The sequence below is a fragment of the Dendrobates tinctorius genome, unplaced genomic scaffold (assembly GCF_039654945.1).
Source record: "Dendrobates tinctorius isolate UK_male_01 unplaced genomic scaffold, ASM3965494v1 ptg000011l, whole genome shotgun sequence".
Lineage (NCBI taxonomy): Eukaryota > Metazoa > Chordata > Amphibia > Anura > Dendrobatidae > Dendrobates > Dendrobates tinctorius.
In genome coordinates this window covers 96525026-96544181 of record NW_027361679.1, presented here as the reverse complement: position 1 = coordinate 96544181, position 19156 = coordinate 96525026, and the positions used below count along the sequence as shown (strand labels likewise).

The 19156-nt window shown below is 44.6% G+C and overlaps 1 protein-coding gene across 1 annotated transcript in view; it reads right to left on the bottom strand.

The window, feature by feature from the left end:
* IL12RB1 (interleukin 12 receptor subunit beta 1) overlaps positions 1 to 1916 on the bottom strand; it is a 241423-nt gene extending 239507 nt beyond the window's left edge. The window contains exon 1 of the mRNA XM_073545077.1: positions 1669 to 1916. Coding sequence (XP_073401178.1) covers positions 1669 to 1774 — 106 coding nt within the window. The 5' untranslated portion in view covers positions 1775 to 1916. The remainder of the gene's footprint in view (positions 1 to 1668) is intronic.
* Positions 1917 to 19156: the final 17240 nt, after the last annotated feature.

Sequence of the window (19156 nt, the reverse complement as noted above, 5' to 3'; positions counted from 1 at the left end):
TCAGGAACTTTTTAGTCAAAGTGATTACTAAAATGCTTTTATTTCCCAGCAATGTTTTAAATACAAACCTCTTTTATTGCTTCTCAAGCTTTTCACCTTTTCTTGTTTTGCCCTGGAGCAAGAAAGGGTGAAAAACTTGAGGATGGGGACGATATCCCTATCATAACCCAGTTTAATGTAAACGTCCATGTTTTGAGGAAAATTGTAGGAAGACATTGGGGGATCTTAAAAGATGACAAAGTATGAGGAGACAAAAAGCCAACATAACCCAAGTATGTATATAAGAAAGCAAAAAATTTGGGGAATGTTATAGCGCAGTTTGTAACCTTAATTTTGTGAAAAAGTCTCCCCCTTTTTAACTAGAAAATATGTCAGGATTTTATCCATGCCAAAAGTGCAAGACATGTAAATCACTCAAAACAGTGAGACAGCACAGTGGTTTCAATGAGAGTACGGAATTTATTATTCATGATCTCATCACCTGCACCACAGTGGGGGTCATCTACTCCCTAACATGCCCCTGTGACAAAAAATTTGTGGGACGTACAAAATGTCCCATGAATACTACAATCAATGAACATCTGAGGAATATAAAAAATAAATTTGCAGGACACCCTCTATCTAAGCATTATTTAGAACATCACGGGGGCGCAATCTTAGGTATAGTGGTTACAGGTCTAGAAATTGTTCATAATAACTGAAGGAAATGGGACAATATTAAACAAATGTCCTGTGCAGAGAGCAGGTGGATATTTAATTTGAACTCCCTAAAGCCAAGAGGACTTAATAGTGAAGTATAACTGTTTGCGTTCTACTGACAACTGATGGTGGACACATCCTACAGGATAAAATGCAGCCATAGCCTCATGTGGACCATCCCTGACAAAGGAAACCGAGCATTTCTAAAACGCGTAGTAATTGGTCCCTATCTCGCCTCTTACTCCGCCGAGTCACGTGACGACCTACATCACTCAGGTCCTTGCTGGCTGTGAAGAAGCCGCTGGACTTCATCGCCGGTTACAAATACCTGCGCACCGCTAGAGAAAAGGCTGGAGATGCATATGTCACCAGCCGGGACAGCGCTCCGGAAGATTCATCATACAGCTGCCGCAAGTCTCTACCTCGTGGGGTACACCCACCAACGACCCTGCATTTTTTTTAATCAGAAGCAGAAAGGCGCCTTAGTTGATTAGAGAAAGGTAAAATTCTATTACCGAAAACTATCAGGCTGTCTATGAGCCTATATTCACTATCCACTTTTACTATTGACTATTTTGAACTGTACTCTCAATATGTTTTAAATCCAATACTCATCAAACAGACCTTCAGTGGAACTGTATGTCATTCTTACTGCTTTACTGTTTGGGATACAACTGCCTGAATATCCCAGTCCATTTCATATATTTAAGGGAATCTGTCACACCATTTTTGGCCTGTAAACTGCGGCCACCGTGCTACAGATACCTTCCTACAAGGTGGAGTAACTGGTTACTCCACCTTGTAGGAAGGTATCTGTAGCACAAATACTGATTTCCATTTACATGAATTATACATTGTGAAAGCTCTGTGGTGTTGTTCATCACACTAGAGCCTCCCAATACCTATTGTTAAAATGTATAATACATTCACAATGTAACAGGAATAGATGCAGTGTCTGCACCACCTTACCTTTCTGTTGTCCAAAAGTGACATAAATTAGTAGCATCATCCAACATAATATATTGATCCCAGCTGTGGAACCAGATGATGCTAGCGGCAATTTCATCCACATCATGGATTGAAGAGTCCTAAACTCCAAAAGTAACCCCAAAAGTATTGTTACTAATTCGTTATGAGATGCTCATGAGACAATGGTAATTGTAGACTGAGCCAGAAGATCATCTCTTCACTGCAGAAGTATTTCTCATAAACTGTAACTGAAATCATAAGTGGGGAATGTAGGTGACAAAATGACAACTGTCTTAAAGTAGTTCACCGCTGTGGTTTGTAGTAAGATGTCTCTGCAGAGTGAGGAGGTGTATGTAGAGCAGCTGACATACTTAAAACCACAGTCAAGCTGTGCATGAGGCAGGTATAAAAAGACTCCTGTGTCTCTCTAACTGTGGCGCGCTTCAACTATCCAAACAGGGATGTGAAAGGAAAGCGGCTTCAGTTGCCACATTGTGCACCTGGTCATCTCATGAGTTACTTCTCTTAATATGGGGACTTTGAAGCAGAAAACTTTTCATGTAATGTGAACATTGTACAGCTGCTTCAGGACAGCACATGACTATGCAGTAGATGGAAAATGAATTGTGTCATAGTCAAGTCTGTCTTAAAAGTGGGAAATTCCTTAACCAATCCATATTAGTCAAAACGGCATCATCATGTTAATCATAGTAGTCTTTTTTTCAGTTTAACTAGAAATATGTATAGCGATCTACAATAAATATATGCTGAAAGTATAAATTACGATGCGCTTATGTTATCTCAGACTATATTCAGACAAAGGTGGCACAGTTTTAGATACGGGCACACAACAAGTAAAACTGATGTATTCAGATAGAGAAAAATCAAATGTTGTCCGCTAGAGATGATCAAGCACTAAAATGCTTGGATGCTCGTTGCTCGAAGCAAGCAATTCCTAATACTTGCATGCGCGTTTCGAATCACGAGTATAATGGGAGTCTGTGGGAATCCCAGCATTTTTCCAGTAGACCCTTTAAAGAGGTCTGGGGGGGCAGTGAAAATGTTCAAATGGATGGGAAAAGTGCTGAATAGAATGAGCACAGCGTGGGGAAGACCCCTGGAAGCATCTCTGACTCCCAGAACGCTGCTGAGAATAATGGTGTCACACTTTTACTCCCCTTTAAGGAGTGACAATAAAACATTCCAAACCAACGAGAAATTACATTTTACAGTAAAAAAAAATGTTAAGAAACATTTTTTTTCCTATGTAATGACTTGTATATAAGGCAAAATGTAAAAAGGATTAAACACCCTGTTAGGGTTGGCGTTACACACCAAATGAAATATAATAATAATAAGGTCCTTGTCTGACCATTCCAGTTCAGAGGCTATGGTCCGAAACCTTATAGCGAACTGGCTGGTAGGTAAGGAGCCCTGCGTAAGGAGCCCAGAAATTGGAGCGTGGCATCATGGGTGACCTGTGGTCCCAGAAAGACCTGTTTCAGAGCGCACAAAACGCGTGCGGCGCTCCGAACCACTGGGTCCTTACGTTCCCACAATGGCGTAGCCCACTCCAATGCCCTGTCCGTTAAAAGAGATATCACAAATCCCACTTTGGCCCTCTCGGACGAGAAACGTGAACCCAGTAGCTCTAACTGAATCGAGCACTGGTTCACAAATCCCCTGCAAGCCTTGCTATCACCAGAGAACTTATCAGGGAGTGGGAGATGTGATAAAAGCGGAACAGGGGTCGCAGCAAGAGCCCTGGTAGTGGCTTCACTGGCCACCTGCGTCGCTACCGCGGACGAATCCACAACTGAAGCTGCACGCTCTAAAGCGGACAACCTGCTCTCCAGCTGCAGAACATTCCGCGAAAGCTGCGGGTCGTCCACCATTGCTAGCCAGACCCTGGCGCTAGTATAATGTTAGGGTTGGCGGAATGCACCAAATGAAATATAATAATAATGAGGTGCATTTGCAACCCGGGGTCCACAGTGCAGAGATGGAACCTGCTGCTAAGCAATGACGGAACAAGATGGCGGTTGAACACCAAAAACACGCGGGTTAGATGTCACCCGGGGTGAACAGCAGCAAACTCTGCAGCAACTAAATGTCACAGGGCTCAGCTGATATGGTGTGAGTGAGGTCTCTAAGCTCAACCCCTAGAACACGGGGACTCTAGTCTGGCCAGACCCACAATGCGCATGGCGTCGCACAAGCAATGTCCCTACTTGGCGCTGATGCTAGGCACTGACTCTGCCACCTACTGCACTATCAGCCTAGGCACTAGCTGGCAGAGCTGAGTAACTCATGCATACCAAGGGTAGGGGTTTCATAATGAGTCAGTCACCAGAGACAATCAAACGTGCATACAACACACACACCACATGGTCCATACTAGCGCATGGTCGTGCGGCTGTGAGATCCTTTTATAGATCTCAGTCTGCCAGGACTTTGCTAGTGGACCAAACCGGGTTCGCTTGAGGACCTGAGCAGCTGACCGCCAACCACCAATGAGACGTTGCCACCTCACTAGCATGCTCAATAAGATGAAACCCGGAGTTAATCTCAGGAATGACTGCTTACTGCTGTTTGCTGTTGATTGCTATAGCTGAATCTGGAGAGGCAGCAGCAATCAATCACACAGCACGGGTCTGAGCAAGACGCTGAGACCGACGTCTCTGCTGAGCAGGATCCGCAGCGGCCGAGACTGAATGGGAGACTGCAGGAGAAGACATGGCTTGGGATTCCTCCTAAGCAGAGGGAGAATCCTGGCGTCTAACATTATCCCCCCTCCGGTGAGCCTCGCTACGCTCAAATGCCGCAATAAGCTGAGGTGCACAAATATGCTCAAGCGGCTCCCAGGTCCTATCTTCCGGACCATGGCCCTTCCAGTCAACCAGATAAAAATTTTTGCCGCGTGGGCATGGGCACAGTAACGCTCGGATGCTGACCATAATTAAGGAGGAAAGATATCTGCCCAGTAGAGTCAGCAACGGTATTATTAAGAGCGAACTCTGCCCAAGGTAATAAGGATGCCCAGTTATCCTGCCTGGCCAAGACAAAGTGCCGCAAGTACGTGACCAGAGTCTGATTGGCCCTCTCCACCAATCCGTTCGTCTCGGGATGGTATGCTGAAGAGAGATTGAGCTCAATGCTGAGCAGCCAACAAAGCTCTCTCCAGAATCGAGAAGCAAACTGAGGACCCTGGTCACTAACTATCTTGTCTGGCATGCCGTGTAAGTGGAAGAAATGATTAATGAAAAGCACAGCCAAGGCCCATGCCGATGGTACACGTGGGAGGGGGAGTAGGTGTACCATCTTGGAGAAATGGTCGGTGACAACCCAGATGACTGTATTATTGCAGGACTTAGGCAAACCCACAATGATGTCCATCCTGACCATCTCCCAGGGTCTATCTGCCACTGGCAGTGGATGCAAAAAGCCCACTGGTCTCTGCTGAGGCCAATTTCGGGCACAGGAGACACATGCCTGAACTTAGTCTCTTATGTCGCACACCAGAAGCCCAAGGCCATTGTGGAAAATTTGCTGAAAGAATTCCCATCAGACAACACCAGTATCAGGAGGCAAGCTTCCTTGCCCAAACAAGGAGGAGAGGCAAGGGTGACACACACTAGATACAGCAGAGGCAGGGATACACTGTCAAAGGCCTTGGCTTATTTCATGACACCTTCACAGTGTCCAGGCTTTGATGATCGGGTAATCTTGACAAGGAGGGAAAAGTTTATAAAGATGGTCAAGCAATACCTGGTCGGCAAAACCAGTATATGCCCTAATTCCTCTGCGTCCTTCAACTATTGTGTCTCAAAGCTGGACAACTGTCATGAGCCGTGCCTCTGTGTCTTGGAGGTGTTGTACCGCCCTGCCGCTAGAGTCTTGTATGAGCCCCGGGAGGGGTAATTAATGCATTAGTGCTGTCAGGAGGGCTAATAACAGACAGGCACTTTCTCCTGTCAACAGAAAATGCTGACAGGCTCACTGATGAAAAGGAACAAAGCCTGGATAAGCCCTGACTTTTCCTCACCACCATATGACAGCAGCACATAAAGTGTTTTTGATATTCAGTGTTGTCACGCTCACGCCCTGACTGGTGGGCGTGAGCCAGAGGCTTGTGGCCCCACTGGGCCACAAACCAGACTACCCTGGAAGGGGCGTGACTATGACAGCTGCCTTGGTTTTCACTGGAGCCTCTGATGGTGAGGTCAGGCTTGTGCGCAGGCAGCTGCCAGGTGCCACTCCAGGGTGGTGTCTGGCTGTGGCTGCTGATCCCACTGGGGAACAGGACACTTGGTCAGGTGCGACTGACAGGCAGGCAGGTGGGCATGGCAGGCACCGCTGGTACCCGGGCAGGCAGGCATGGCTGAGACACTGGGCAGGCAGGCACAGCTGAGACACAGGGCAGGCAGGCATGGCTGAGACACAGGGCAGGCAGGCACGGCTGAGACACAGGGCAGGTAGGCACGGCTGAGACACAGGGCAGGCAGGCACGGCTGAGGCACAGGGCAGGCAGGAGTGGGATATGAAGGAACAGGTAGAGACCTGTTCACACAGCGTGTGCAGGTACTGCTACAGGCAGGAAGGAACAATGTATGAAGGGACAGGTGGAGACCTCTTCACACAGCAGGTGAAGGTACTGGAATAGGCAGGAAGGAGTGGAGTATGACAAAACAGGTTTGGACCTGTTCACACAGGAGGTGCAGGTACGGGTACTGACAGGAAGGGGTGGAGTATGACGGAACAGGTTTGGACCAGTTGGTGCATTCAAGGGTGTATGGATGACCTTGCTTGTAATTTTTGGCAGGTGTTGCACTTAGTGCATATCCTTTATGAGTTTAAGAGAACCACTACATGACAATTTGAACAGAATGTTGAGGCCTTCCTTTATGTCTAATACAGAGTGTATCTCACACAGTCTTCCATCAAATTTTTGGCAGTTTTTGCTTCCTTCATAAATTACACTGATATTTCAATTTCTTTTAATAAAAATATCAATTTTGGTTTACTTAAATTATTATTTTTTTAAAAATCCTTTTAATTTTTTGCCTCATACACAAGTCATTAAAGTATACAAAAAAGAATGTTTCTTAACATTTTTTCCTGTTAACTCCAATTTCTCGTCGCTTTTGCATGTATTATTGTCAGTCATAAAAGTGGAGTAAAAGTGTGACTACAGATGGGTGAACACAAACAGTAAGGTTCGGCGTCCTTACCGAACACCTACTGTTCAGGCACAGAAACTGAACACAGACTTCACAGGAAGTCCGTGTTACTATTCGGGTTCAGCCCTCCGAATACCGGGTATTTGTTATTTGTTGGCAAACACTGCTTCTGATCGGCAAAAAAATTACTACCAAATGACAGCAGGAGCCTGCAGCTCTGATCTGAGGTATAAAGTTCACCTCCTGTCACTGGTGTTAGCTGATGGGACAACATCAGCCGATGCCTGCTGCCGTTAATAATAGTGAGAGTAGGCAGTGGCTGAAGGGAGTATTCAGCAGCCAGCAGCTGTGTAATAAATAAATAAATAATAAAAAAAAAGACGTGGGTTTCCCTGTATTTTTGATAACCAGCCAGGCAAAACTTACAGTTGGGGCCTGCAACCCTCAGCTGTCAGCATTAGCAAGGCTGGTTATCAAGAATAGAGGGGTCCTCATGCTGATTTTTAATTATTTAAATAAATAACGCCAAGTGGTCCAGTCCTGCCAGGGAGGCATTTGATACGTTGAAGAGGTGTTTTTCATATGTGCCGATTCTTATTCAGCCTAACGTTTGTAAGCCTTTTATCATTGAGGTCGATGCGTTTGAGGTGGGAGTAGGGGCTGCATTGTCGCATGGTGCGTCTCCTGGTAAATGCCAACCATGTGCTTATTTTTCTAAGAAACTGTCATTTGCTGAGAAAAATTATGAAATTGGTAACTCTTAGCAATCAAATGGGTGTTTGAAGAGTGGCATCATTTTTGCAGGGAGAGGTTCATCTGGTTATGGTAATCACAGATCATAAGGTGGGCATTCTTACTTACCGGGTTTAAGTTTTTTGTCACATATAGGCTGGGGAACAAAAATATTAAGGCCGATGTCTTATCTCATTGTTTTCCTAGAGGAGGAAATAAGTGTGAACCGGTACCTATTCTTCAAAAAGGGGTGGATATGGTGGTTATGGTGTCTATATGCTCCGATCTGGAAAGAGAGGTTGTTGACGCCCAGCGGGACGCCCCTGCTGCCTGTCCACTTGGTAAACTATTTTTTCTCGTTAATCTTCATCTTAGAATAATTAGCGAACATCACGATTCGGTGTTAGCCGGACATCCTGGTAATAAACCCAATGCTTATCTTCTTACTCTTCTTACTCTGCGTTTTTGGTGGCCAGGTGCTCATCAGGATGTCCGGGAGTATGTAGCCAGCTGCAGTGTCTGTGCGCGTTCTAAGACCTCTCATACTCGTCCGTCGAGGGCTCTCCAAACATTGGAGATTCTCAGTAGACCTTGGACTCACTTGTCGGTAAATTTTATCACAGATCTTCCCATGTCGGCAGGGAATACTGTAATTCTGGTGGTGGTAAATAGATTCAGTATAATGTCTCATTTTATCACTTTACCAGCTTTACCGAACACCAAATCCTTGGCCAAATTTTATCAGGGAAATAAATAGATTTCATGGGATCTCAACCAACATTGTTTATGACCGGTGGGTGAAGTTTGTCTCGTCCCACAAAAAATAAGACCTCACATGACTCTGTGGGCCAAAATATGGAAAAAATTATAGCTCTCAAAATGTGGTGATGCAAAAAATAGTTTTTGCAATAATAAGCATCTTTTAGCATGTGACAGCTGCCAAACATAAAAACCCACTATCAATAGTACATCAAACCCCCTTTATAACCCCCTTAGTTAGGGAAAAATAATAAAATAAAAAAAAAAATTTAATTCCATTTTCCCATTATGGTTAGGGTTAGGGTTGGGGCTAAAGTTAGGGTTGGGGTAAGGGTTAGGGTAGGGGCTAAAGTTAGGGTTAGGATTGGGGCTAAAGTTAGGTTTGGGGAAAAAGTTAGGGTTGGGGCTAAAGTTAGGATTAGGGTTAGGGTTGGGATTAGGGTTAGGGGTGTGTTAGGGTTAGGTTTGTGGTTAGGGTTATGGTTAGGGTCAGGACTAATGTTAGGGGTGTGATGGGGTTAGGGTTGGAGTTAGAATTGGAGGGTTTTCACTGTTGAGGCACATCATGGGCTCTCCAAACGCGACATGGCGTCTGATCTCAATTCCAGCCAATTCTGTGTTGAAAAAGTCAAATGGTGCTCCTACCCTTCCAAGCTCTGCCATGCACCCAAACAGTGGTTTACCCTCATATATAGCGTATCAGCCTACTCAGGACAAATTGCACAACAACTTTTGGGGTCCAATTTCTCCTGTTACCCTTGGGAAAATAAAACATTGGTGGTGAAAATATCATTTTTGTTGAAAAAAAATATGATTTTTTTTTATTTTTATGGCTCTACAGTATAAACTTCTGTGAACCACTTGGGGGTTCAAAGTTCTTACCACACATCTAGATAAGTTCCATGGGGGTCTAGATTCCAAAATGGGGTCACTTGTGGGGGTTTCCACTGTTTAGGCACATCAAGGGCTCTCCAAATGCGATATGACACCCGCAGACCATTCCATCAAAGTCTGCATTCCTGAACGTCACTACTTCCCTACCGAGCCCCGACATGTGCCCATACAGTAGTTTCTCACACATATTGGATATCAGCATACTCAGGACAAATTGCACAACAACTTTTGCAGTCCAATTTCTCCTGTTACCCTTGGGAAAATAAAAAATTGGGAGCTAAAAGATCATGTTTGTGGAAAAAATATGATTTTTTTATTTTCACGCCTGGGCGCTATAAACTTCTGTGAAGCACTTGGGAGTTCAAAGTTCTCACCACACATCTAGATAAGTTCCTTGGGGGTCTAGTTTCCAAAATGGGGTCACTTGTGGGGGGTTTCCACTGTTCAAGCACATCAGGGACTCTCCAAACACGACAAGGCGTCTGATCTCAATTCCAGCCAATTTTGCGGTGAAAAAGTCTAATGGCGCTCCTTCTCTTCCAAGCTCTGTCATGCGCCCAAACAGTGGCTTACCCCCACATATGGGGTTTCAGCGTACTCAGGACAAATTGCACAATAACCTTTAGGCTATGTGCCCACGTTAGCGTTTTTAAACGCTTAGAAAAGCGGACTCCTTCCCAGAAACCGAGCGTCTTATTTCCGCATGTTTTTGCGCGATTTTTGCACAAAATCCGCGCGTTTTTGATGAGTTTTTTCCGTGCGGTTTCTGGGAACATTGGAAATGGCTAAAAACGCTCAGCTATGCAGAAAATAATGAGCATGCTGCGTTTTTAGCCGCTAAGCGTTTAAAAATGCATGCATTGGCACAAAAAGCCAAAAATGCATGCAATTTAATGGGAAGCTTCTTTTAAGCATTTCTGCAGCGTCTGATCCGGCACAAACGCTGCGGAAATGCTTAAAAAAACGCAACGTGGGCACATCCTTAGGGTCCTGCTTCCCTTGGGATAAAATTGGGGGTGAAAAGATCATTTTTGTGGAAAAAATATGATTTTTTAATTTTACGGCTGTATGTTATAAACTTCTGTGAAGCACTTAGGACAAATTGCACAATAACTTTTGGGGTCCAATTTCTCCTTGGTAAAATAAAACAAATTGGACCTGAAGTAATTTTTTTGTTAAAAAAAGATAAATGTTCATTTTTTTTAACATTCAAAAAATTCCTGTGAAGCACCTGAAGGGTTAATAAACTTCTTGAATGTGATTTTGAGCACCTTGAGGGGTGCAGTTTTTAGAATGGTGTCACTTTTGGGTATTTTCTATCATATACACCCCTCTAAGTGACTTCAACTGTGATGTGGTCCCTAAAGAAAAAAAAATGGTGTTGTAAAAATGAGAAATCGCTGGTCAACTTTTAACCCTTATAACTTCCTAACAAAAAAAATTTTGGTTCCAAAATTGTGCTGATGTGAAGTAAACATGTGGGAAATGTTACTTATTAAGTGTTTAGTGTGCTCTGTGATTTAAGGGCATGAAAATTCAAAGTTGAAAAATTGCGAAATTTTCAAAATTTTCGCCAAATTTCCATTTTTTTCACAAATAAACCCAAGTTATATCAAAGAAATTTTACCACTAACATGAAGTACAATATGTCAGAATCACCAGGATCCATGGAAGCGTTCCAGAGTTATTGCCTCATAAAGGGACAGTGGTCAGAATTGTAAGAATTGATCTGGTCGTTAACGTGCAAGCCACTCTTGGTGGTTAAGGGGTTAATGGGCATACTGAATGGGTTAACCAGAATCTAGAGACGTATCTCAAGTGTTTTGTATCTGAAAATCAGGAGCCCTGGGTTACCAATTTACCGTTAACCAAACTTACTGTAAACAATTGTTGTCAGGAATCGACCGGTAAGTCCACGGTTTTTGGGGCATATGGGTTCCATCCTCAGTCAAGTTCCTTTAATAGAAATCACCCTTCTGGATTACTGGAAGAGGAACAGTTTTCATCTTCTATTACTACCATATGGCAGAGGGTTACCAAAAATTTGAGGAAGATGGGATCCAAATATGAGAGTGTGGCTGCTCGGAGACATTTGGTGGGCCCGGACCTGTGTGTTGGTGACTTGGTGTGGCTGTCCTCTAGGAACATTAAGCTGAAGGTTCCATCTTGGAAACAGGGTCCCAGATTTATCCGTCCTTATAAGATCGTAGCCATCGTCAATCCCGTAGCATTTCGCTATGCTTTACCGCCTACCATTAGGATCCATAATGTATTTCATTGATCCCTCCTCAAACACCATGAATAATGCTCATTGCTGAAACACTCCAGTTTGTCACATGTGGATTGTCTCTTGGTTACCTATGTTGGCTGTATCTTTTTAAATGGATTAATTAAAAGATCATTTTTTCATCGCTGCAGACCCCATTTTCCTGTTTTGCCTTTCCTGCTTGTGTCCTTAACTGGGAAGGCTCCATGCAAACTATACATACCTGAATGACATAAAAAAAAATCCTGAATTGCTGGTTTTTGTTAATTATGTCTCCCAAAAATTGGAATAGAAAGCGATCAAAAAAGTAACATATCTGAAAATGAACAATAAAAATGTCGACTTGTTCCACAAAAAACTAGCCCGCACATGACTCTTTCGTCTGAAATATGGAAAAATTATAACTCTCAAAATATGGTGATGTAAAAACCTAGTTTTTGCAATAAAAAGCGTCCATTAGTGTGTGACAGCAGCCAAATATAAAAACCCGATATAAATCTGGTATCGCTGTAATCACACTAACCCGAAGAATAAAGACGTCTAATCACTTGTACCACACAAGGAACGGCATAAAAAATAAATAAAACCAATTATTCATCTGTTTTGTTCATTCTGCCTCCCAAAGATTGCAGTAAGGATCGGCGCACATTTATCCTGTGTTCTGAGTAGAACGCTTACACCAGGGTCTCTGTGTAAATCTTTGAAATACATGATTCAGATGGAACCCACGGCGTAAGATTCCCTATAGTGATGCACATGGAGGCACTGTTGATGCCATAAGACCTGTATTCCAGCGGTATCCGTCTTTTTAGGATTGCATAAAAGTGCAATCGGCCACAGTTCTGTGCACTTCTGAAAAGAAGGTTATGCTGAACAGAAGCCAGATGGAGTCCAGAGTAACTCTGCTGCCTCATTAGAGTGCTGGATCTCTCAGGGGTTTCATCTGTCACATCACTTGTAGATTTAAATGGAAACCCCAAAGTAAGTGCTCAGTGTAGCGCGCTGAATAAATATGATCCCAAGTGTTATGTAAAATGTCTCCAATAAAAGCTGCAAACTAATCCACAAAAAAAGCAAGCCCCACTCAGGTCTGTCATCTATTAAAGGAAATATAGGGGGCTTTCTCATTACTGGTAGTACAAAGGCTTTGGAAAAGCGAAATGGCTCCTTCTTAGTGATGAGCAAGCATGCTCGACACTACTAGGTACTCACCCCAGCATCTCACTGCTCGAGAGTATTTCTGGGGTTACTCGGCAAGAGCTCGGGTCCCTGTCCTGCATGCTTGGTGCTATTTAGAGAACCAATCACAATGCAAGGGTTTGTCTGCCACACACTGTAATGCCGCAGCCATGTTGGTTGTGGCATTACAGTGATTGGCTGGCCGCACAGCGTCATCAGGTCTATATCAGACCTTACACCGCCATGATTGTCAAAGTCTACTCCGGAATCAGATAGTGTAGGGAGAGTTGCTGCTGAGCTAGGGAGAGATTTGCTTGTGTCTTAGTTAACGTAAGTATACCACAATATATTAGACACATATCCATTTCAACTAACAGTCCTTTTGAGGACTAATCCATCTGCATAGATATCAGGCAGGCAGGGAGTGCATGGGGCAGACTGCAGTGCATATAGCAAGATGGTCCACTCCAGTTCTGTCTGCCGCTGCTGCTTTTACAGATATTTACAGATATAGCCCCAGGTATCAGGGGCCAGGAATAATTTTTTTTTAGATCTTAATCCTGAATATTTGCATAAGGCTGGGGTCACACTTGCAAGAAACTCGCATGAGTCTCTCGTCTCAATACCCGGCACTGCCGCCGGCACTCGGACCGGAGCGCTCAGCTGCAGAGAAATACATCCAGCCGCACACTACAGTCCCGATAGCTGGTGGCAGTGCCGGGTATTGATACGCGAGACTCTTGCGAGTTTCTCGCAAGTGTGACACCGGCCTAAAAAACAATCCATAGAACACCGTTTTTCTGCTCCCTTTGCTTGTTGGCACTGCAGAATACAGACAGATCCTTTCCATATTACAGTGCTAAAAATCCATCTATTTAAAACTGTGGTTTGTCCATCACACGGATCACGTACAAAAAGTGAGCTCAAAATTCTGCCATTTCTGGCCTCCATTTAAATTTTTTGTAGTGTGTTAGCGAAGTTATTGACACCAGTTTGCTGTTAAAAATAGTTACCTACAAGCCAGCTATTTAAAACTTTGGTTTGTCCGTCACACAGATCACATATAAAAAGTGCACTCAAAATTCAGCCATTTGTAGTAAACATGGAAAATATTGTCCTCCATTTAAAATGGGCAAGGTGCATGGCAAGGGACTGGAAACTGGATGTGATGGTGATGGTGCATGCAGAGGCCGAGGCTGTGAGCAAGCTGAAATTGTGCCACAACAAACACCCACATCTTCTCGCCCAACCTTCCTGTCCCAATTACAATGGGTCCGCAGCACACCACTAGTGAACCCAAAGCAGTGTCAAAAGGTTGTTGGCTGGATAGTGGATAATGCTTCCAGACACTTTGCCACCACCACTACCCTGTCTTCCACATGGTCAAGTCCCAGTAGCCGCGAGTCTGGACCACATATTCCTCACCCTGATCCTCCTTCCTCCCACCATGTCGAGTGCCCGGAAACAACTGATCCCACACTTGGACACTCCAAAGAGCTGTTCACTTTTCCATTTACAGATTTGGGCCTCTCGCCCGGTCCACTTGAAGCGGGGTAAGAGGAGATTGCATGTAGTGATGCCCAAATATTTGAGCAGCCATGGTCACACAAAGGTGATGGTGAGAAAGTGTCACAAGAGGTGGACGATGATGAGACACAATTGCCAGAAAGTCAGGAGGAGGACCAGGTTGTGGAAGTGGAAGATGAGGTGGTGGATGATATAGTAACTGACCCAACCTGGCAGGAGGACATGCAGAGCGAGGACAGCAGCACACAGGGAGGGAGGCGTAGCACCCCAACAGGCAGGAAGAAGCAGTGTGGTGGCCGCAGACAGATTGCGGGTGTCATGGTTAGGACATGGTTAATGTCCTGTTCTCAAAGGGTTAACTTTTGCCGGCCTCTCTTTGGATCTAGGAGGGGTATTTATACTCACTCCAGACTAGCATTCTCTGTCAGCTATACTGTTATTCTGGCTGTGTGTCTGACCGACCCCCTGGTGTGCGTGTACTGCATTGCTTGTTTGACTCCCGTGTATGACCCGGCCTGTCCCCTCACTCTGAACTCCGTCACACATTTTAGGTACTTGTTATGAATAAGTCTCCGAAGGAGGAAAAAACAAAAATACAAGCTAAGTCCAGAAAACCGGAGAGGTTGGTAGCTATCGGATTGCAGACCCCTGATCCTATCCACAACAACTAACAGTAGCCGTGGGGGGTTCCTACGATGCCCTAGACCCCTCATTCACAGCTGGAGAACTAAATAGGCCTAAGAAAGAAAGGGGAAATCTAAACTGCCCCAGAGCAGACCCCAAAGCAATAGGCAGCCCCCAACATATAATGACGGTGAAGCAAGATGAAAACACTAACACAGATAGAAAGATAGGTTGAGCAAACGATGGGGCCCAAGCTAACTAAAAAGGACAGGATAGAAAAGCTGCTGTCTGCAATCCACAAAAAACCCTACCAAAAAAAGTCCCAACCGTCTGATAGGAAAAACAGGCCCTGAAGTCACTAGGACTTCAAAATGACTATATCAGCACTCAGGTAAATTCTGAAGACAGAGCAAAGAGACAAACTGATCAGAGACAAAAATGGAACTCAGCACACCCCCGACCGGGGATGGCTGAACTCCAAAAAACAAGGTAAACAAAACAAAACTAATAAGTTCAATAGCAGAGCAAAAACTAATTTTTTGGAAGCAGGAATCATACTGGTCTCCAAGAATCCAGCATAGAAATCACCAGCGACTCAGAAGGGCGTCGGCTGCCTTATATCGAGTCAGCAGTTCCTGTTACCCAGTCATCATCTACCAGATCAGGTGTTTGGTAATAAGCCTTCCTTCACCAGAAGAGGGAGTTCATCAGACATTGACGGTGAAGGGGAGAATGAACTCACAACAGTACCTCCCCCTTGAGGAGGGGTCACCGAACCCTCATCCACGCCACCAGGGCGATCAGGATGGGCCCGATGAAAGGTATGAACCAATCTTTCGGCATGAATATCGGATGCAGGGATCCAAGAATTATCCTCCTGGCCATAACCCTTCCATTTAACCAAATACTGGAGTCTCCGTCTAGCCAGGCGAGAATCCAGTATCTTCTCAACCTCATATTCCACATTACCTTCAACCAATACCGGGTCAGGAGGTGCCACCACAGGAACTACTGGCTCAACAAACCTCTTTAACAGAGACTTATGAGACACGTTATGGATCTTAAATGTAACAGGAAGAGCCAATCGAAAAGAGACTGGATTAAGAGTCTCCAAAATCTTGTAGGGTCCAATAAATCTAGGTTTAAACTTTGGAGAAGCCACCTTCATAGCGATATTCTTTGATGACAACCAAACCATATCACCCACCTTAAACTGGGGACCAATGGTCCTATGCCGGTTGGAAAACCGCTGGGCCTTTTCCTGGGAGAGAGACAACTTATCCACCACTTGGTCCCAGATCTGGTGCATTCTCTCCACCACAGTGTCAACACCTGGGCAGGCAGAAGGCTCAACCTGCCCTGAAGAGAATCGAGGATGAAACCCAAAGTTACAAAAAAAAAGGTGACATCAAAGTGGCAGAACTAGCTCTATTATTTAAAGCAAATTCGGCCAAGGGCAAAAATGAAACCCAATCATCCTGATCAGCAGAAATAAAACATCTCAAATACGACTCCAAAGTCTGGTTTGTTCTCTCCGTCTGCCCATTGGTCTGAGGGCGAAACGCAGAGGAGAAGGACAACTGAATTCCCAGCTTGGAACAGAAAGTCCTCCAAAATCTAGACACAAACTGAACTCCTCTGTCAGATACAATGTTCTCAGGAATCCCATGCAAGCGAACCACCTGTTGCAAATACAAGGGCACCAACTCTGAGGAAGATGGCAACTTAGGGAGTGGTACAAGATGGACCATCTTAGAGAATCTATCACAAATCACCCAAATAACAGTCATTCTCTGAGAGACAGGCATATCAGAGATAAAATCTATTGAAATATGGGTCCATGGCCTCCTGGGCACCGGCAAAGGCATCAACAACCCACTAGAGCGAGAACAAGGTTTAGACCGAGAGCAAGTCCCATAGGACTGCACAAAATTCCTGACATCACGAGACAAGGCGGGCCACCAAAAAGACCGACTCACCAAATCTCTAGTACCAAAAATACCTGGATGACCAGCCAATGCAGAGCAATGAACTTCAGACATCACTCTCTTCCTCCACTGGTCAGGAACATACAATTTTCCAATGGGACAACGCTCAGGTTTGTCCTCCTGAAACTCTTCCAGAGCACGTCTCAAATCGGGCGAGATGGCAGAAAGAACTACCCCCTCACCTAAGATGGTAGCAGGCTTGGTCACAACAGGAGAATCAGCAAAGAAACTCCTAGAGAGGGCGTCTGCCTTGACATTCTTAGTGCCCTGGAGAAAAGAGACCACAAAATCAAAACGTGTGAAAAACAAGGCCCACCTAGCCTGTCTAGGATCAAGCATTTGGCCGACTCCAGGTAAATCAAATTCTTGGGGTCAGTAAGGACCACGACTTGATGTTTAGCTCCCTCCAACCAATGTCTCCACTCCTCAAATGCCCATTTCATGGCTAACAGTTCCCGATTCCCCACATCATAGTTACATTCGGATGGGGAGAACTTTCGGGAAAAGAAAGCACAGGGATTCATTTTAGATGTTACAGGATCCTTTTGGGACAAAACAGCTCTTGCACCAATCTCAGAATCGTCCACCTCTACCTGAAACGGGAGTGAGACATCAGGTTGCCGCAAAACCGGAGCAGAAGTGAACCTTCGCTTCAGCTTCTGAAAGGAAGAAACAGCCTCCGGAGACCAATTCAGCACATCAGCACCCTTCCTAGTCAAATCAATCAATGGTTTGGCCATACCAGAAAAATTAGCTATAAATTTACGATAAAAATTAGCAAAACCCAAAATCTTCTGGAGGGCCTTCAAAGAAGTGGGCTGAACCCAATCATAAATGGCCTGTACCTTGACCGGGTCCATTTCAATAGTTGACGGAGACAAAATAAATCCCAAAAATGAAATCCTCTGTACACCAAAAAGGCATTTCGATCCCTTGACATACAGGGAATTCTCCCTCAAAATCCGGAACACAGTCCGAACATGTTCCACATGAGAGTCCCAATCCTTGGAAAAGATCAAAATATCATCCAGATAGATGATCAAAAATTTATCCACCAAGTCTCGGAAAATATCATTCATGAAGCACTGGAAGACAGAAGGGGCATTAGTGAGCCCAAAAGGCATCACCAGGTACTCAAAATGTCCCTCCGGAGTATTAAACGCCATCTTCCATTCATCCCCATGCTTAATGCGAATAAGATTATACGCCCCCTGAGGTCAAGCTTTGTAAACCAGCAAGCACCTTTAACTCTGGAGAATAGATCAGAAATCAGGGGTAACGGATACTGATATTTAACAGTAATTTTGTTGAGGGAACGATAGTCAAAAGAAGGCCTTAATGACCCATCTTTCTTAGCCACGAAAAAACCCCAGCACCTAAGGGTGAAGAGGATGGTCTAATATGACCCTTCTCCAACGACTCCTTAATATAGGATCGCATAGCCTAGTGCTCGGGTACAGATAAATTGAAAAGTCGACCCTTGGGAAATTTACACCCAGGGCTCAGCTCAATTGCACAGTCATAACTCCTATGGGGAGGCAAAGACGCAGACTCATTCTCACTAAATACATCATAAAAATCAGCCAAATAGTCAGGAACATCATGCGACTGGGGAGAGGTGGAGAAAACAGGAGCATCACTAAGGGCACACCGACAACCCCAACTCACCACAGACACAGATTTCCAATCCAAAACTGGATTATGGATTTGCAACCAGGGAAACCCCAGAACAATGGTATCATGCAAATTATGCAACACCAATAATCTGCAATTCTCTTGATGGTCTGGGGCGACCCGCATTACCACCTGGGTCCAAAACTGAGGTTTATTCTTCACCAAAGGAGTAGCATCAATACCCCTCAAAGGGATAGGCATCCGCAGAGGTGTCATAGGAAATCCACAACGTTTAGCAAAATCCAAGTCCATCAGGTTCAGAGCTGCTCCCGAATCCACAAAAGCCTTAGCGGAAAATGTGGACAGGGAGCAGATCAGAGTAATTGCCAGAAGAAACTTAGGTTGAACAACACCCACAGCAAATGTGTGTGAAAAACGTTTCTCTCGTTTAGGGCAGACAGAAATGATATGCGAGGCATCACCACAGAAGAAACACAGCTTATTACGCCTTCTGAACTCCTGACGCTGCGCCCCAGACAAAACTCTATCACATTGCATAGGTTCAGACATTTGTTCAACAGGTGGCAACACCTCTCGTGCGGTTTTGCGTTCACGCAAACGCCGATCAACCTGAATGGCTAATGACATAGAATTGTCAAGACCAGAGGGAACAGGAAATCCCACCATAGTATCTTTTATGGTTTCTGACAAACCCTTCCGAAAGA